The 20,690-nt window shown below is 33.4% G+C and overlaps 2 protein-coding genes across 4 annotated transcripts; one reads left to right on the top strand and one right to left on the bottom strand.

The window, feature by feature from the left end:
- The first annotated feature begins 10,215 nt into the window (after positions 1 to 10,215).
- On the top strand, positions 10,216 to 15,682 carry LOC111371436 (ankyrin repeat protein SKIP35). Of its 3 annotated transcripts, none has more exons than XM_022993424.1 (4): positions 10,216 to 10,335; positions 10,574 to 11,782; positions 13,200 to 13,632; positions 14,603 to 15,682. In XM_022993424.1, exons 2-4 carry the CDS (start codon positions 11,088 to 11,090, stop codon positions 15,407 to 15,409), a joined length of 1,935 nt encoding a protein of 644 aa, XP_022849192.1. In that variant the 5' UTR covers positions 10,216 to 10,335; positions 10,574 to 11,087; the 3' UTR covers positions 15,410 to 15,682. The 3 variants fall into 3 exon arrangements, with proteins under 3 accessions (XP_022849192.1, XP_022849190.1, XP_022849191.1); XM_022993422.1 differs by having other exon boundaries at positions 13,197 to 13,632; XM_022993423.1 differs by having other exon boundaries at positions 10,334 to 10,471; positions 13,197 to 13,632.
- A 1,876-nt stretch (positions 15,683 to 17,558) lies between these two features.
- Positions 17,559 to 18,399, bottom strand: LOC111371435 (protein AUXIN-REGULATED GENE INVOLVED IN ORGAN SIZE). The gene has a single exon (XM_022993421.1). It carries the CDS (start codon positions 18,150 to 18,152, stop codon positions 17,760 to 17,762), a length of 393 nt encoding a protein of 130 aa, XP_022849189.1. The 5' UTR covers positions 18,153 to 18,399; the 3' UTR covers positions 17,559 to 17,759.
- Positions 18,400 to 20,690: the final 2,291 nt, after the last annotated feature.

The raw sequence follows: 20,690 nt of genomic DNA, 5'->3' as shown, positions 1-20,690 counted from the left end.
TCATGATTGTAACCAATTTTCGTTAAACATCTAATAAAGTATTGTCTTATTATTGGAATCTGGTTTAAAAGAGATGAAAATTGGTTAATTATACAATCATGAAAAACGTGAAAAGTGATTTTTGGGTCAACTTCGATCAAATATTAAAACTTGTTTCAATAATCAAATTATGAAAATAAATAGACTAACATGTTCTACTCATCGAGTAGATGATCATGATATATTTAGAATCTTAAAATCAATTTGAGATAAAGGAGAAATTACAGTGCAAAGTTGGAAGGAAAAAATGAGGAGAAAGAGGCCAAAACTCAGCAAACGCTGTCGCTTAAGCGACGACAACGTCTAACGAACGTCAGCGTTTCTACTAAAAATGTGCCATCTATGTCGAGTGATGCACCAATGACATGCCAGCAATAGCAAGGGATGCATCCCTTCTTGAAAGTTGCTAAGTTTTGGGGTGTGTCTCTCCATTCACTTCCACATACAAAATAAAATTTATACTATATTTCCCCAACATTATACTCTCTTTAGTCTAGCAAAAGTTGTAGAGCCTTCTATCTTAGTATTGCCTGGTGGATTGACCATGTAAACACGCAGCCTCTATTGATTTTGGAGCTTTCTTTTGTACTTGAACTCACACGACTTTTGTCATGTCATTGGATAATGTTGTGACACGTAAAATCAACACTTCGATATTATTCCAACTGGGTGTAACAACTGCCCCCACTACATTTGGTTTATTGTCTTTAGTTAGGATTTTCATTGCCTGGTTGATATATTTAGAACATTTTTGAGTTGAGTTAATCTTTAAAGGGTATTCATAGAATGTAACGAAGATGTTTACAACATGGTATGAATTTGAAGTCGTTATCCGAGCATGAAAATCTTTCGCGTTGTTTACTACCTTGCGGCCCCTACTCAAAAGGACTTCGTGCAAGACTGGCAAAGCTTAAACTATAAATTTAGGTCGATTGAATATACTTTTTATCTCCCCATTTAATAAAACTCTACTATTAGTCATTTATTATTCCCACATTCTATTGAACCCACAACTTATAATCACTCACAAACATGCTCTTAAAGTTCTCGTACAACTTAGAAATTTTATGCATAGATTTTTCCCTCGATAAGCTTCATTTTGCAGGTTGCATGCCTCTATGCCAATGTTTTAAAAATCAACATGGGCATCAACCTAGAAAAGGAAGAGGGTCCATGTTTAAAAGGTTGAACCAGATGATAAATTAAATAAATAAATATACAAATAAACAATAAAATATCATAACTATAATAGATTTTTAAATTTTAGTTTTCTCATTCAAAGTAAATATAATCCATGTTTGTTAATTAGATTTATTATAGTAATTTATTTTATAACCTCGAAAACTAACAATTAATATGTACAAAATAATTTGCTTTGTTCAAATTGAAAATTATAATCTTGTTGGAATTTATGATTTGTTAATAAAAATGGTGAAATAAACTAGTAAACACTTAGAATTGACAATTGGCTAGTATCTCACATTAGAGGACTACCACAACATTAGAAGAAGAGTCTCTTTTTAAAAAGGAGATAGTAGCTCACGTTGAAAAATTACTAAAACATTGAAAGAATGTTCTCCTTTAAAAAGGAGGTATGGGAGAATCACTTGTATAAAGAAAGATACTTGGGCCTTCAATTGCAATGGTTGACCTATTAAGATAGTTAAAAGTTTTTGTTAAAAAAATTAAATTAAATCACTCGAGAAAAACTGTGGCCGATTTTTCGATTAAACCGTCAATCGATCGGCCGAATTGACCGTTTATTAGCCGGGTTTTATTTTTCAATTAATGAATAAGAATTGGGCCAGATTAAAGGGTTGGTTCACGATTTTTTCGGTTGAACCGATTGGTCCGGTCCGATTTTTATAACATTGCTCTATACTCTAACCAATCGCAAAGTTATGAGGTCAGGTTGAAATTTGTTATGTTCTTCCAACCTTGTTAATATTTGGAGTTCCATCTTAAAAGATCAGCCTTGTTGCGAGGAGTATTCCAAACTTTTATAAATTAGTCTATATTTTCATCTTTATTTGATGTGTGATTTTATCCCTTAACATGCTCTAGCAAGATGGTTGCTCGTTTGAGCAGATCAATCTTAAAATTTGTATGCTCATTTTTTTGAGTTCTAGTCGAATCGAATTGCTCGTTGGAATTTAATGGACTCTAATACCATCTTAAAATTTGAGTTCCATCTTAAAATGTCAACTTTATTAAAAGAAGTAGTCCAAATCCTTTATGAATTGGTCTATATTTTCATCTTTATTGAGATTTTATCCCATATAAACTTGTATAATTGTGTAATTTTACAACGATGATCGTATTTACCATCTAATGTGTAGAATTGTAGAAATTTCATAGGGGTTAGACATTGTTTAATGGTCTCAATGAATTTTCTAAATTGGACTGCCGAATGTACTAAATTGTTATCCTTCAATTGAAAGTTTTTTCATATACATGCATGTATGTAGTGGTGGAGCCACATGGGCAGCAGTGATGGTGATTGCCCCCCACAGTTAAATTTTTTCTCGATTTATATATAATTTTTTAGATATATTCTCAATATATATTTTGCCCCATCCGATATTATTTTGATCCCTACATAAAAATCCCAACTCTGCAATTTTGTATGTGTCTCCATATGTGTTTGACCTTTACAAGTATTTTTTTTTTATTAACTCTTTATAGTCAACAAGATATATATTAGTTGAACATGGACTAAGAAAATCGTTAAGAAATGATCAAACGTATTCTCTATTTCTATATTGTGTATAATCTTTATCTTTAATATATTAAAAGTTCCATGAGATGAGAATCATTTTGTGGATAATTCATCCAAATGTAATAGTATTCGCTTCGGAAGGAAGATTGTCTCAATCCCACTTTCATTAGAACCCACATTTGACATGCTTGAAGCTAGGCAAGAGGCACCACTTCGAGGAAGTTATATTGGGATCTTCAATTATCAAGATAGCAACTTTACAATACATCTGTTATTGGTGGTGGAGGGGGGTCTTCTGCATCGACAGCAACCTCGATAAACCTCTCCTCCAACGTTATCGAGGTTTTAAGCAAAGGGATGCCAAGTGGTGCTAGTGAATGCATACAACTACACGAAGCACAAGGTTTATGAAACGCATGCTAAAAATCCCGAAGTAGTCTTTCATGGCGTTGAGCCACACCTTTGCCATCAATGTAGAATGTAAAAGTGCTTTCCACTGCATGTATGTATGTGCAAATCAATTAAGATTAAGCAATGACTAAATTTTACATATTTCAATAGATTTTCTTGGATAGGAAAGGGACGCTGGCCATAATTTACGTATGTATTTCCCTTATCATACTAGAATTGTCTTTGATTCGAACAAATCATTGGATCACCGAGTCACTGGTTCAATCGTCACATTATTACTAGACCATATATCTAAACAAAAATTTCTAATACAAAAAGATGATGTATATACAAACAAACTTAAATAATACTTACGATTTCTCTGTTGGGAAATAAAACGATTGAGTTAATATATATGACACGATCTGATGTATATGATCGCAAATAAACAACAAGATAAAAAATAAAAAATTAATTGGTAGAGGAATTGAGTATTTTATTCAATTGACGAATATGAAGAAAATAAATACAATAACTGTGTCTACACAATTATTTTATATTTCAGTTTTACAAAACTTGTGAAAACAATCTAGTATTTATAGGAGAGCATGTCAAACCCTAGAAATACCACAAAGATGAAAACAAAATAAAAAATAATGTGGAATAAAGAAAACAATATTTTTTTCCAATAAAAAAGCATGGAATAAAGAAAATACTTTTTTTTTTTCAATAAAAACACGGGTAATAAAGGAACAAATATTTTTCCCAAAAATTCAGTCTAATTTGGGTAAAAAAAAATTCAACAATCTCCACATTGACATAAATTCCGATGCAATGAACAGTGCTTCAAGATTTCTCCACCTGAAAAAATAAATCCAATTGCAACGAAAAATTCAAACTCTCTAAGAAGAACCAAACTTTCTACAATACAAAAATACTTCTCCTCTTTCACGGTATCCAACAAAGATACATGAACCCAAACATTGAGTTTCCCAAAATTCACGAAAAATTAGAAACTACCAAACAATATTGAAGCACACATTGTAGCGGAATAAACTTCGAATACTTTCATAGAAGGATATTGACTAGTCTCAACACCTTAAAAAATGCTAAAAGCAGGTAATGGTGGAAAAGCGAAATTACCCAGAACTTTCAAACTCGACTGAGTAGTATTTTTTAATATGAACCCCAAACAAAATTCCAAAGCTACAATACCAAGCTGAATCTCCACCACGGTACTAAATCTATATACGTTGACTTTTCTTAACAAATTATGTCTAACTTTACAAGATGTATAAGTAGGACCCATTCACGTCTCTAATACAACACAAACACCATTCCCAACCCTCAAAACTCTATCGCATCCAAGGAACATGTACCATTTTAAATCAAGAGTATTTAACGAAATGAGATTCTTCTTCAAGTCTAGTCTGGGAAATGTCGAACATGATCAAGTGTTTTACATGTTCATCCATCAACTTCAATCTGGCTTTACAAATACCAACTACCCAACAAAGTTCATTGTTACCCTTGACGACACCTTGCGTCACCATTTCATATGTTTCAAACAAATTCCGATTAAGACACATATGGAACGTACAAGCTATATCCAAAATCTATTTTTCGCTAGGTTTGGATTTCATGTCAGAAATCATCAAAACTTCTCCATCACTCGAACAGTTCTCGATTATGTTAGTCTCATCTGAAGTATTTGATTATTTCCCATGATTTGCAATCAAAGTACTTATTGTTTTGTAATTTGTCGCAATCCATTTTAACGTGTTATTTCTTCTTACAATAATAACAAACCCAAGTATTGAAATTTGATCTCAACTTACCCCTTCTTCAATCACCACGAACAATAAGGCCGTCTCCATCTCAAACCTCAAATCCAACCAGATGCTTCATCTTCTTTTTTGTAATAAGACATCATAGGCATCTTCAATGATGAGAGTATCATGACTATATAAGATTGTGTCCCTAAATAAAGTAAATGACGTGAGCAGCATTCACAAAATCATTAAGGTCAGATCTTCTTCATCAAACTTTATGTCTAAAGTTTTCAAATCAGCAACAATCTCCTTGAACACAACCAGATGATCTTTCAGAGATTCCGCCTTTTGCCATGCGATGAGAATACAACATCGCTTCAGATGTAATTTCCTTGTCTGACTTTTAGTCATGCATAATTGCTTCAACTTCAATCATAATGTAGTAGCCGTTTTCTCCTTTAAAACGTCCTGAAAAACATTGTTAGAGAGATGGAGATCGATATGTGAAAGTGCCTTGTGATCTTTCCGTTGTTTCTCCTCCGTAGTCTAAATTGTGGGCATTTCGTCAAATTCCAACAATGCATCATCCAAATCCATCTGTGCGATTACAGCTCGTATCTTTACTTGCTACAATAAAAATCTTGTATTGCGATTCAAAAATAGAATTTCATACCTCATGGCTGCCATCAATAACAAAAAGTTCAAACAGATCACAACCAATAGCTCTGATACCATTTACTAATAAATTATCCAAACATAAGCAAATATTAACCATCTTAAGTCATCCATAAATTGAGCATCCCTTGCAAAACGTGAGGAAAGCATGGAAAATTCGACATACCAAAATTTTCTAATAGTATTTACAAAATTTATAGAAAAAATCTAAAAATAACGATCTCATTTTTACAAAAGATGCTTACTTATAAATCTGGTCATATTAGAGCGTTTAAAGAAGTACTTGGTACTATAATAATTAGAGGAACGATCCTAGTTTACCATTTTAACTAGGGTGGTAATGGCCCCATACCATCCATTTGCCTGATAGATCGATCTTAGTTTGGCACAAACTTTATTTTATTATAGGCATACGGCTAGATAGAAATGACCTCTCAATTTCACGAGCCGAATAGGCCCAAACGTGTAGGCCAATTGGTCCATTATTCATTTAAAAATCCATTTTAGAAAAATAAATTAATGGCCCTGTGGACTACATTTATAATGTTGAATGGTTAGAAAGAATGTTGGTGTTTAGTGTTCCAATTTGTAATCGTGTTGTTCGAACCGTTAATATTCCTAGTTTTACCTGTACAAAGATAAGCCACTTGCAATCACATGACGTGACTATTCAACATTTAAATGGACAATTTTTGTCCTTTTGGCATTAATTTGCCTGTGCGAAAGGTTAAAGATGCATCTAATACAAAGAGAAAGTTGAAGACCGATTCATTGTATTTCTAGTACATTGATGTGCCCAACTCGTATAGACCAAATAAAATAAGAACTAAATATCAATTATTTATTTTATATAAAAAACATGTAATGATTGGTGGTGGTCAATTAGTTTAAGTAGACAATAAATTAACTAAGCTCTAAAAATATCATGCACAACTTGAGTTCATGTGGGGCTAATCGATGGACAGATGCTCAACACTATAAAAGAATAAGAAGAGTTTAGTAAAGAAAATAACTATACGTGTCCCCAAATGGAATACAAGTTACGAAATAGTGACGTTACGTGTTAATTATTATCGAAATTTAGATGGGACATTTAAATATTTTATATATTATGAAATTATTTGATTATCTTACTTTCTGACATCAAGAAACTATTAAATTATTGTTCGAAAAAAGTAACTGTTAAGTTTCCATCGGTGTAGCTAAAAATTAAAATTTTAAAAATTTTCAATAAAAAGTAATGAAATGTATGATTTAAAATTCGTGTATGTCATAAATGTATAATTAAAATTAATTGTTGATTTAAACTTAAAATTTTTAAAGAATTTTTAATTCTTACCAAATAGGGGCTAAAATTTTTTATTTAGGACCGTATTCGTAGTTTCTATAAATTCGTCCCGAATTCTACTTATTTCTTGTAACAAAATTTGATTTAAATTTTATGAGTTCAATCATACTCATTTACTTTGAAAGGTATCTCGTACCCAACCCTCTCAACACGATAGCAAATATTAATAATAATAATAATAATAATAATAATAATAATAATAATAATAAATTCAAAAATTTGATCAGAATGAGACAAAGAAGGTAAAAAGTAATTTGCTTTTGTTGAGGTCATCACATAAAAGTAGTGTAAAATTATTCATATATTTTGGAAACACCGTAATCTCCCATTTTGGTATTTTATAACTGTATACAAATGAAAGTGATTTAAATTTTACTGTGTATTGCATAAGTAAAATTAATTGAGTCGATTAATAGAGCTTATATATAGCCCTTGTTTAAGCCTCATTTTTTTTTTTGGGAAGAATGAATTTTTGAATAGTGTATTGACGGGAAATGTGTGGTTAAAAAATAAGGAAAAGTTTTAGATTTACGTGTAATATTATTTTATTGAAGAATGTGTGATTGAAATGATGTTAAAACACTATTGAAAAATATATTTTTTCAAAAGAATGGAGCTCAAAAACGGCATAATTTTTAAAATAACAAATTTCATAAAAGATTTAAAATTAAAAATTAGGTTCTAGAGACCATCTAAATTTAAATAATCTAAACTTGGACTCATCGATAAATTTCTCTTGAATTTAAAACTCCATATAGAAAAATTGAAACTTTTAATGCTTCATCAAATTCAAAGGCTATATAGCCCCATTAAATTAAATTCAAATTTATTTTTTTCTCTCTTATTTTCAATTACACAATTTTTCGTAAAATAATATTATACTTAAATTGAAAAAATTTCTTTCTTTTTCAATCCGTCATTCTTAAAAAAATATTATTCCACCCATTTTAATTTGGAAAAATGGAAGCCAAATTGGGCTATAATTTATCAATCTCTAATACTAACAATTCATACTTTGAAATCGCCATTTGATCACCTGAACTAATTTACTCTATCAAATCATCAAACCTTTGTATTTCAAACCATTTGAACCAGCTCTTCGAACTTTGATTGGCAAGCTCTCTTCGGGCCCTCGAGGATTTGAAAATATCGCTTTGGTTCAAATGTAGTCTATACTAATATCACTAATAAAGAGATAAAGATAATATTTAAGGAGGAACTCATGCATATTTCTATTAACGAGCTTCACCACTAAGCATTTGCACATTATGGCAAATCCTATTGCTTTTGGAGTAGACAAGAATCGAATAAAACTTCTTTTAGTCCATTGTAATTTTCAATGCGCAATGGGTCATGTGACCCACCAACTAAAAATTGAGTTCTTTTTTTTTCTATTTTAAAGAAACCAGATTTGAAGCAGAAGAACGCAAGCCCGAAAAAGCTGAAAAGCTTTGAATGAAGTTTTAATTTTTTTAAAGAACGTGAAAGATTCATTCATAAAAAGTTATATGCCTCATTCTTCGGGAAATTATTTCTTTTTGATGATTTCTTTTGTATTTTATTGTAAAATGGAATTGAGAATCCACTTAAATGGTCCAATTTCCACCTTATTTTGGAGATTTTATGGTGATGAATACTTACTATGATTTTTTCTTTATTTGGATTGAAATGTAGTTGATAATGTAACTTTTGGTTGTGATTGAAAAATAATTTAAACATAAATATGTGTTTTCTTTTGATTATCGCAATGTTAAATGAAGGAATATTCGAGATAAAAGTAATGAAAATGATGTTGGAGATAAAAATGATGACAAACTTGGTGATATTCAAGATAAATGTAAATATGCATTTTTTGCAAGTTTGATTGTGCTCCACTAACTCAGATGTCTACGTCTGTCACTCTGTGTGTGCACGTCTACTTTGTCTTACATATATATTTGAAAGTTATGCAATGTAATGTTTAATGTATATTTTATGAAAAGTGATTTCTTTTAAAAGAAAAATTGTGTTTCTAAAGTATTAATTCATATGCAAAATTATTTTACTAAAAAAATATGTAATTAAAAACGAGTTGGGCTTAATGAATCTTAAAGAATATGTACGAAATACTGGAGTAATAAAGTGAGAAACAAAAGGTGAGTAGCTCATTGTGGACAAGGAGAAAAATGCAAAATCGCAACGCTAGCTCTATGTTTATAATTTGTAAAAGTTTGATCTCCAATCTTTTGAAAGGTGAAACATTGATCTCTATTGTTTCAATTTTGTTCGAAGTTCGTTTAGAGGAACATTTTTTGTCCAAAGATCTGTTCAAATGGCAGCCTTATATTGTAAAGGCAATTACATCCTTACAAAAAGTAAAGAAAAGAGAAAAGGTAGCTAGAACATAATGTTCTCACTTTTCATTATCATTTTGCAAAACGTTCATACCTTTCTTTTTTGACATTTATTCACAATTAACATCTAGATATGGTGAAGACCTAATAAGACCACAAAGACCAGCAATTTCAATGGTAATATTTTCATATCAAAATGCTAGATGCATCCACCCAAACATAAAATAGGGAAAAGTTGAAAGGTGGTAAGAACAAAAGAAATTTTATGCAGCAAATCCATGTGTAAAAATTATTTTATTAAAAAAAGTGTGTAATAAAAAATGAGTTTGGGAATAATAAATCTTAAAATATATGTACAAAATAGTGGAGTAATAAAGTGAGTAACAGAGGACGAGTTGCTGATTTTGGACGAGGAGAAAAATGAACGTTTTGCATAATAATAGTGAAAAGTGGAATCGTTATGCACTAATTGCTCAAAAAGAAACAACCTAGGAAAGAACATATGGAGAACACGAATTAGAAATAAATGAAAATACTTGCCATTGCTCTTTTCAGTCAAAATGCCACTACCACTTTCTCCTTTACCTTATTATTCTCTTAGACGGGATAAAATCAAAGTTTCACAGGTCGTAACTAAGGGGTCTACGTATTAGAGACAGGGCGCGACAAGTTTAGGTTGGTTTTATCGGGTGACTAACATTACCATATATTAAGGGGTAACCTTTTTTCTTCTTCTAACAATAGTACCTTGCATGTTTTACACATATATTTTTACAAATCATTGAGATTAACCATACAACAAAATTGAAATGATAGGGACTAAGTTGTTATTTTCTAAAAGTTAGAGACAAAAGTACTATATGTGTTGAAGATCGAGGATCAAACGTAAAATAGGGTGCAAATATAAAATAAGTAGAATAGAAAAAAGAAAAGCAAGGGGAAGAGAACAAAATAGCTGAGGACCATCCAGTACACAGAAAGAGGCAACAACACAACCACTGGGCTCTGCCTTTCTCTCTCCTCTGTCCCTCTTCCTCTCGCCCACTCATAATTATTCTGGTCTGTCCTTCCTCCTTTCTCTCCCTCTATTTTTTTTTTCCTCATTTTCATCTCTCGAAATTTTCATTTAATTCTGTTTTTATTTTATAATTTGCATTTGCGTATGACAGTACAAGAAGATTTTTAGATTTTGCATGTTAGCAGTTTCTTTTTCTGTGTTTTTTCTTAACAGTATTGAATTAATTTTTTTGTTCACGATTTTATATTGATGATATAATTTGATTTTTTTTTTTTATAGGGTTTTCCCAGCAGATCAGTTTCTGCAATTCTCTACTGAGTTTTTCGCCGGACCTTGAAGGGTTTTTTAGGGTTTCTAGGTACTATGATGGTGGAGCTTGTCAAGTGAAGTCTTTGATTCAAGAGGGCAAAACAGACTTCTCGCGAGAAACTTTCATTCTCTGCTGGGATTTTTATTTCTTCCGTAAAATCTTTCAATTTCCTGCATTTAATTATATGAACAGTGTCATTTGTATTTGATATGTGAAGAAAGGGTTTGATCTGCGAATCGGTGGACATATTTGAGGTTCTTTTTTGTCGTTCTCCGTTTATTGTTTGATCTGTCGATTGGGTTTTGAACTGATTTTGTCTGAGGCAGAATTCATTTTGAATTGTTGGAAAATTTTGGGATTTTAGACAAGGGGTTCTATCTGACTCCTTTTCTGATATTTCGTAAATGGGTGATGATTGGAAAAATTGAGTGTTTTTGGGTTGCCCAATAGTGTTAGGTTCTCGGATTTAAGGGCAAACAAAAAATGGATGCGGGAGAAGTTTTTAATGGGGGAAATGAAAGCAAAAGTGAAACCAGAAGTCAAGGATTAAATATTGTGGACGAAATCAATATAGCAGAGCCTAAATCAAAGCCTCAGTGTTCGCAAATGGAAGTGATGGAGATGGAAACTGATGAAACTGGAGATTTAACTGTTAGCAATGGTGGAAATGAGACTGTAGTTATTAGTTCACCGAAAGTTGAGGGAGGAAGCAATGGGAATGTGGTTTTTTCTAGGGAAGCTCCACTTGTAAGTCGGGAGGATTTGAGCATACCCACATGTAGCTGTGGAGCTGAGAAACTTAAATCCAGATTGGCTGCTTCGGATTCTGAGCCTGGGAAGAATGAGAAGAAATTTAGTAGACAAGATAGAATTGAGTTAGGGCGGTTTTTTCAGGGTGCTGTGAGTTCACACGATTGGGAGCTTGCAGAGAGTCTGATCTTGCTGGCAGATCCACAGACTCTAAATGACGCTCTCTGCATTTCTTTAGATTCAATCTGGTTTTTGAGTACACAACAAGAGTTGTATGGAATTACTGGGTTGATCAAGAAGATTGTCGCCAATGGGGCATATGACTTCACTCGAGCTGCACTTCGGACTTCGTTTCTCGCTTCCTGTGTTTCTGCCTGCCAGAGTCGAACAATGAGCCTGGCAGATACTGTAACTGTGATGGCACAGAGGTATAATACTTTCTTTGATACACATGTATTTAGAAGCAGTATTACTGTTTATTTTACGGAAATGTCAAGTAGAGTTCTTTTAGTGCCTGTAATGTTTCCTGTTATTTTTCTTTCATGTTTTCCGTCAACAGAATATAGTGAGTGCTTCCTATATATTTTTCTCTCAAACCTTGCTGGGGAAGGCTGGAAATGATGCCTATTCTTTAGCTTGAAGTAGTTTACTTCTGAGTAAATGATAGCCAGTATCTCTGGAAACCTGAATGGCTGCAGTGAGGATGACAATGCATGTGAATTATAGCTAGATTTCTTCGTTATACAATATGGAAGAATTGTATAAAGAAATATTAAAGTTTAAAAGGTGTATGAGGTAAGGGTGCTGAACACTCTGTAGGAATTAGCAAGATGCCAAAGAGGGGCTTTTTATATAGCATGTATTTCAAGACCTAACTAAATTTTTAGGGATTCAATTTTACAGCATTCAACTGTAGTCTCTTATGGTGTCATGTCTGTATAATTGAGTAAGGAGGAACCTGTATAACCAGGAGAAAAATTATGCTCTTGTGTTCATGGTTCTCAAAGGACTTTCTTGGCCCTTGTAAAGAAAGGTGCCCTGATAATTGAAGAGACTTGAAGCTCATCCATGTCCTTTGTACTCCGTCTTCCAATCACCCAAAATTTCATCTCTAGTTGATGAAGCTTTCATTGTGAGATTGTCTACCAGTACATTGTGCTATCATGTTACAGTTTGATATTTGTTCTGGCTATATCGTATGTTGTAGGTGTTGTTAGTTGCCAAGTTACAATGCTAACAGACTTCTCTGTTTATTGGGCATGACTAGGTGTGTTTGATATCATATGGAATGAGTACAATTAATGGAGGGGACAGAATATTGCTTATCCAAAGAGGATAAAATAATAAAACTAGGGGTGTATTTGGTCTATGAATTTTGCTAGTTGTACAACAACCCTGGTTGACAACCTCCTCACATGAGGGGGGCTCATGATTTTTTTATTCATTGTGAGCCACCCTCCCATGTGTGTAGTTGTCAATCCCGGTTGTACATGTAGCATGGCCGTTTGTCTATACACCTTACATCCATCATGATGTAATTAGAGAGGGAAGCAGGTTCACATAGTCCATGAAATTGGAAGATTTTGGCTATTCATCTCTGAAGATCCAATTATAGCTTGAGGTAGTTACTATGAATTATGGAAACTGTAAGTCTGTAATTATTATCCAGACCCAGATTGAAACCTCAGTTTGCTGGGTAGCTAACCTACTTAATTTGTGAGTGGCAACGAGAATTTAACTCGATAATATGTTTTCTTTTTATCTGTTAGCATTTCTTTTGTTTATTCAAGTCATTTCAGACATTTCTAGCGTGATAGCTCAGAATTTTCCCTCCCATCTTAGCAGGTTGCATGAACGACTACAGGAATGCAATGGTGATGAAGTTCTGAAGGCAGAAGCTGGTGCCAAGGTCCAGAAGTTCACAGAATGGGCTCTTAAATGTATAAGTTTCCACTCTCGTTGCCAGGGAAATAGAGACAGAGTGGGCCGCAACTCTGCCATTGAGATCCAGCTACAACTATCAGCTTTCAAGACCTTTCTAGATCTTGCTGGCAATCATCTTACGGGGAAGGACTTTACTGAAGCATTTGATGCAGCTTGCTTCCCACTTACACTCTTCTCTAGTTCATTTGATCCTGGTTGGGCATCTGGTATATCAGCAACTGCTATCCAAGGATTGTTGGGCATGCTGGTTGAGGGTGGTGCTGACAATGTCAACCAATGTTTTCTTGAAGCTTCACGATTTGGGAGCACAGAGCTTGTTCGCATTTTATTGCAGGTAACTTAATCTGAGCATGCTAATAGGTTGGCCTTGGTGCTACTGTGGACCATTATTGCTAGTACTCGATTATTTCTGGTATAAGGTTTGTGGACACTGCATTATTGCGACTTTATCAGTTGTTTCAGGCTATCACTTCATGATGCATTCCCTCTCTCCATCCTTCCCACCCATGCCCCCCCTGCCTTTTCCTTCTTACCCTCTCTGCATAAATTCCGCGCATCCCACATTTGGTGTCAGCTAATTGAATTCTTTTGCCAAAAATGCACACTTATTTCAGCCCTTGTAAGCATTAGATTAAGTAAGGAAATTTCCCCTTTTGATAATTTAGTAATTTCTGTTTTTGCTAGAAATATTCAATATAAGTAGGACTAAGATTTCTGGATAATGAGACTAGATTTGATATTCAATGATGTTGAAAATTCCTATTTGCTTCTATCTCCTAATTCTCCGATTGTTCTTCCCTGTTTCTATCTTTTTTCTCTTTCCTATTTGGTGATTTTAGTGTTTTTAGCCTGACAATTTTATTCGTATTCCTTATGAAAACCCTTTTTGGTATTTTATTTTAGAAAAGCTACAGCAGAGGACTTTATACTTGTGCATATTACTTTCAGAGTTCCTGTCCTTGTATTTTAGCATTTCTGATCATTTGATTGTTATTTAGGAGAAAGATGAGCGACGATAGAATGTTGTCTGAGTGTTGATTTTTGTGAATGTCATAAAATTTTCTTGATTATTTTGTTCAAATAGCATCTGTATTCACATTAGCATTGTGTTATTTAGGTTCTTGTAGACCATGAAGCTAGCATCAACATTACTCTCTCTGCATGTTGCAAGTATAAATTTTGGTGCAAGTTCTTGTCTTATCTTGACATATTTCTTGTTTCATTCTTCAGTCTTATTCTTAATATTTGCCTGACTAAATTGGCCTGACATAAGGTTCATATGTTTGTCATTCTTTGGGCCTTAGATTGCTCAAAGGAACAGCTTGGATGTTGATGTTGACCTAGCTTTGGGCTTTGCTTCCCATTATTGTAAAATTGGCACGATGGAATGTCTAGTGGAAGAGGGAAATGCCATGGCTTTCTTGGGTCCCTTGATGAGAGCTGCTGAGAGGGGCTGCAAGCCAGTTGTCGAGTGGTTCGTTCAAAGGGGTTGTCGGGACATGGAAATTTGTCTAGCTCTTACGGCTGCCACCTCCAGCAGTCAAGTAGATATAGCAGCATATCTTCTCCCGCATGTTCCACAGCATGTTCTTGCTGCACTCAGCATTGAGATTCTCAAGGCTGCTGGTGAACGAAGTGGTGGATCTCTTGATGGGGTGGCATTTCTCCTGCGTTCAGACTTTTTAGGGGATCCTGCCGCTACTTACGCAGTTGCTGACAGCATTGCTAGATCTGACGACGAGGCTGTTGCTCATGACCTCAAGGCTTTTCTTCAAGAACATTGGTCAGAGGCAGCTTTCTTAGATGGACTGAAACAAGGGGAAGTACATTATTTGAACCTCGTGCAGATTCTAAAATGGGGCAAATCTCCCATCTGCTTAAGGGATCTTCCTGGCCCTCTGAGGGTGGCAATAGCTTACCTTCCACTGTATAGGGAATGCATTAAGGCAGGAGGCCAGTTGTTATCACAGCGGCACAGAGGGCAACTCGTGGAAGCTGCTAGAAGGCTAGGAGGCTTGATACTAGAGGAGCCGGGACAGAGAATAGAATTACTTGCTGTCTTAGAGCATCATCTTCCTCCATTTTTGCTTAATGCACCAACTGCCTCTTAGCTATACAGAAACTCAAGATTTTGGGAAACCCCCCTCCCCCACTACCCACCCCAAAAAAATCCCTCCTCTCCCATGTTAAAGATAATAATGACATAATATCTCGGTTGAAGATGATCAAGTTCTAGAGGTTTGTCAGTTTCCTTAACGTCTATGAAGGTGGCTACTGCCTCAGCTTATACAAAGCATACTTAGAAGTGCGTGTAAAAGCTGTTAGATTGAAGCTGCTATTTAGATGTTTTTCTATGTGATGGGCATGTATATTGGTTTAATTCATATTTGTGTGTGACGCATGGCATTTTTGGACATTATAGTCGACTCGTACTTGGATGGGGGATTGCTAGGTAAACGTAACTAGTCAAATTGCAGTCTTTCAGTTAAAAGAAAAAATTGCAACAGAGATAAAAGCAAAATTTACTGATAACTTAGGGAGAGTGTTTGGTGATTAAGATGAAATCTGCCATCAGTTTGCTTGTACAATGTTTTGACATAAAATTCTCGCAGAACATGGCACTTTGAACGTGGAAAATGAACTATTTTCACTGTGACCTCAAATTGCAGATCTAGACACCATTACACCGATGGAGCTTTTTACAGGCCAAGTTGGTGTATACATGGGTTGGTAAAATTTAAGAAATCTTAAGGGTAATATGGTAAATGTGTTGGTCGACTGAGAATAAGACACCGTGTTTGTATGGATATAATTATAAGTTGTTGAGATTATAATATGATAGTAATGAGTAATAAATAAGTGAGTAATAATTGTAAGTCTTACGAAATGTGATGTTTGATTTTGACCATTAAGTTAGAAAGAAATTATAATGTTTTCCAAACGTACAATGCATTGTAAGTTGCTCTAAAATTATGTTGTGATTGGAATGAATTGTAAATAAGTGGACAATAATTAGAGGTGGACGTGGTCAGATTTCAAAGAGAATCAAACCTAAATAAATAAAAATTACTGGGCATCTTGAACTAACAAGTCCAGCTTTAATTATTTCGGTTCGTTTCCGTTTTGTGTCGTAATTAAGTTTTTCAATGTTTTCATAATTTCAATAATTATTTTAATTCTTCAAATATTTGTCGTTTTGTATAAAGGTGGTATCAATCACTTGTTTTAAATTAAATTAAAAATACTAAAAACACAATTAATAAGTTGTCTAATAAAATTTATTCACCAACGTACACGAAAGATCAAAAAGTAGATAGTAACAATGAAACATAGGTGAATTTCCTTTCTATCTCACAAATTCTTTTGCTTCAGGACATCAAATCTACGTGAAATATAAGTAAAATATATCTATAGTATTGTTAACACTTACCAACCATCTAAGCCAACATGGGTGTTTTAAGCCAACATGGGTGTTTTTTGTGCTTATAGATACTACTTATAAGTAGGATTCAAACATGCTCATAAGCTAAACTATGGCCGGAATTTCAGTTGGATCATTGAACTTTAGGGTTTGTTTGAACCCCATTCTGTGGAAGAATAGATTTTGTAATAGTATTTTTTTCGAATATGTATAATTTAAAGGTAGAGAAAAATTTTGGATTTACATGTAAAATTATTTTATTGAGAGAAAGTGTTGTTGAAAATGAATTTGGGGTCAAACAAGTGCTTAATTTGTTTATGAGTTACTCAACTTCAATTTAGCTTCAATTGGATGGCCGAACTTCAATTTTATTTTTAAATTTCACCACTTCATCACTTCTTGACCCCAAATTGGTGTCGTATCCTAAATGGATGAAAGTTGTTCAAATGAAAATCATATCACAATAGACCTTTCATATAATGGATTTGCTATTTATACATAAAATGGTACATAAAGAGTTACAATAATTTTATATGGTGGGAAAAGATTTGATGAAAAAGTTGACTGTATTTTAAATTGATAAATGATAAAGTGACATGTGTTATTATGTAAAATTTAATGTACATGTAACAAGATCCTCATATAATAGTTACATAACGTGCCAACATACCACTCTATGTCAAAATATTAGAACACTTTTTTAATCGATAAATATTGCCAAAACGTTCAATATTTTGAAGGTGTTATACAACAATTACATAGAAGATCAATTACGATATATCTGTCAATCATTGTTCATGTTTTAAATAACATCAAGTAACAAGATATGACACGATAGATAAATTTAAAACTTAATTGAAGTTCGCAATATAGATTTCATGATGATTCTGAATGGAAATTTTCACATGAAAATGATTGCCTATTGCAACAGTTCAAAGGAACAAGACAAGAATTCAGAAACTGCATATAGGAAGAAGAACTCACGTAATATGTTTTCAACGTTTGAATCAAATAAATACTGATGCTTATTTCCACGCCAATTACACATACTTATGGGTCGAGGACAACGTCGCATCTCGAACGTTAGACGACACGAAAGCCAAGATCATTAGGAGTGCCAAAATGCATATAGGAAGCAGCAAAAGCATCAACGGTGGTGGTGGCAATGGAGGAAGTATCAATGGCAGTATTAGCAATGATGCTGTTAGGCAAACCAGTAGAAATAACGATTCCAACCTAAACGTTTTCCGACCAGAGAACGAACGAAGATTCTCCGATTTACGTCCCTCGACTAACTGGACAACGCCGTCCCTTTTCAATAAAGTAGGATTCCTTGCTGCTTTTACATCCATCATGCTGTTCAAGTACTGATCTTGCAGATTCATGAACCTATTCGACATTGCTAATTTTGGTTCGCGTTGTTCATTAATCATTGAGATACGGATCCCAAATGCAAATCGAGTTCGAGTTCGAGTTCGAATTCTTCACAATACCAATCTTAGATGCACCTCGGGATCGAGTTCTTGGTGATTCAATTAGGTCGCTGCTTCTACTATTCAATATATCCTTAATAGTGAATGCAAGCCAACAAATGGATCTTTTGCACTGAGATAAATCCAAGTTTCTAAATTACGGGCCAAATGCGAACCCCAAGTAATCAGACCAACAAAATAATTTTTCCTGAAAAAAAAAGAAAAAAGAAAAAAACACTTCGGATCAATACCAAATTCAGCTGCAACTAAGATTCATGGTGAAATGAAAGGAAAAGAAAATTATATTCATCGATTTCCAAAATTATATGGGTACCAAGAATTTCCTATTTTCAAAAATAACAACCTTAGAGCACAATCAAGAAACAAAAAACGGGAGATTAAAATAAAATTCAATAATAATCACAATAACACTATTTAAGAATATTTGAAGCCTAGAATGTAAAAAATCTAGCCAGAGATCTAAAAACATACAAGAAGAGAGAGAGAGAGAGAGAATTTATCTACAAAATCAAGAAAAGTAGAGGTAAAATCTTGGAAGGATACCTATAGTTTGTGTAAAGCTGCAGCAAAATGTGATGCAAATTGAGCTTCTGAAAAGTGATCAAAACTTAATGCTTTTTCTCTCTATTCTTTTCTTTTCACTTTCAAATTCTAATATTCCAATTCTGCAAAACCAGCATTTTCGTGCAAGAAAAACTAAAGTTGGGTGGTGGGGAAAACCAGGTTTTGATTGAAATGGAAATATAGAATGACAATTGCCAATTTATGTGTATTTTTAGTCAATCTTGAATTATCTGCTTAAGTTAAAGGTGGGGTGGTTCGATTCTTTGGTAAGAATGAGATTTGGGATGTCCGGTGGCTTAGATACACCAATATTCAAGAAAACTCTAATATCCTATTCTATTATATTCTAGAGAGAAGAAGACACACATATTTAGATATAGATATATAGAGATAGAGGAATGGAAGGAGGGAGGAATTCAGTGAATGAGAAAGACAAGTGGAACGGGCAAATTTATGGGTAAATAAAATGAGTGTGTGTGTGTGTGTGTGTGTGTGTGAGTGAGAGAGAGAGAGAGAGAGAGAGAGAGAGAGAGAAGGTTCTTCTCCCCTAGACGTTACTGCGCTCACTGACCCTCATGTTCGGTACAAAGGAAGAATTTTGATGGTTACTTGTCTTTATTATCTATATTAAAATCTCATCCTAACTGTGATCCGAAAAGTTTGAATGATTAAATGGATGGTAGAAATTAAATAAAAATACTTAAAAAAATATATATATACCAATTTTTATGTAATCAGATTGAAAATTTGAGTGTTTTTAAGAGTAATAATATTCATAATGATGACTATTGATAATCATTTTACATGATATACTTGTGGCAGTTGTGTTGTTTAATGTATCCTTACTATGAATAACATTATTTAGTTTTCTGTATTCCTTAAAATTGTCTTTTTAATCGATGATAATCTTTACTGATAATGATCAATTACATTACTAAGCTTGATTTGAAGTTTATCGTCTCTTGAAATTAGGCGATCTTTATTAATGATGAATTACATTATTCTTCTCGATCAATCTAATAGTGAAAATCTCAATGATCACTGTGTTTTCAACGTCTCTGAATAATCATCTTACTTTCAAAGTAATTTTCACTGAAAAAATCTATTTCTTGTTGAGATATTTACTTTTAAAGTTGTTTTCTAACATTCGATTTTCACGTTGTTTACTGGATAATTTGAAAAATCAATGATTTAGTTTACCACATCCTCAAAAGTGAAATGGACATTAATGTTGAAAAAATATAAAATTTAATAGTTATTGAGAAATAACTATAAAATGTACCATGGTAATTCAAATTTTTAACTCGACGATTCTATAATAAAACACTCTTTCCCTCATCCTTGATTAGGGTAACCCTCACGTAACACATTTTAATAAGTCAATATTCAACAATTTCATCACATATTCCATCAAGAATTTTAGTCCCATACAAAACTATAATTCCATGGAAAATGGCTGTGTTTGTAATACCATATTTCACCTAAATAGTAGGCGGAAATGAGTGTTAGTCGCCAATAAGTCCCATCGTCGATAAATGACAACCTCCTAATTTCACGGTTAGGATTAGGTCAGGGGTGTAGCCTCATCACAGCGTTGTTATTATTATTATTATTATATTTTACATTTTTTTTAAATGATTTTGAAAAAATAAATAAAAAGTAGAATTCGTCCAAACATTGAAAAAAGAGTTGTCTCATTGCATGGAACTTAAAGCGTTTGGTGTCAATGCGTCGAACCAGGTCAACTCAAAAAACACGACATCAAATTAGAACTTTCATCGTGTTTTTGGTTATTTATTATTAAATAAAATTATTGGATGAAAATTCAATGAATTAAATCTATAAGAACCGCAAAGTCGTGTCTTCTGATTAAAAAAATGAATCAGTTAGAGCTTGTATGCAAAAGATTTTATT

The sequence above is a fragment of the Olea europaea genome, chromosome 22, assembly GCF_002742605.1.
Source record: "Olea europaea var. sylvestris chromosome 22, O_europaea_v1, whole genome shotgun sequence".
NCBI lineage: Eukaryota > Viridiplantae > Streptophyta > Magnoliopsida > Lamiales > Oleaceae > Olea > Olea europaea.
The sequence above is the reverse complement of the archived record's forward strand: the minus strand, read 5'-3'. Positions and strand labels throughout refer to the sequence as shown.

Coding starts and splice junctions, on each gene's coding strand:
- LOC111371436 (XM_022993422.1), top strand. CDS start 11,088: ATGGATGCGGGAGAAGTTTTTAATGGGGGAAATGAAAGCAAAAGTGAA. Junction 11,783..13,196: donor GTAACTGTGATGGCACAGAG/GTATAATACTTT, acceptor CTCCCATCTTAG/CAGGTTGCATGAACGACTAC. Junction 13,633..14,602: donor TTGTTCGCATTTTATTGCAG/GTAACTTAATCT, acceptor TTTGGGCCTTAG/ATTGCTCAAAGGAACAGCTT.
- LOC111371435 (XM_022993421.1), bottom strand. CDS start 18,152: ATGATTAATGAACAACGCGAACCAAAATTAGCAATGTCGAATAGGTTC.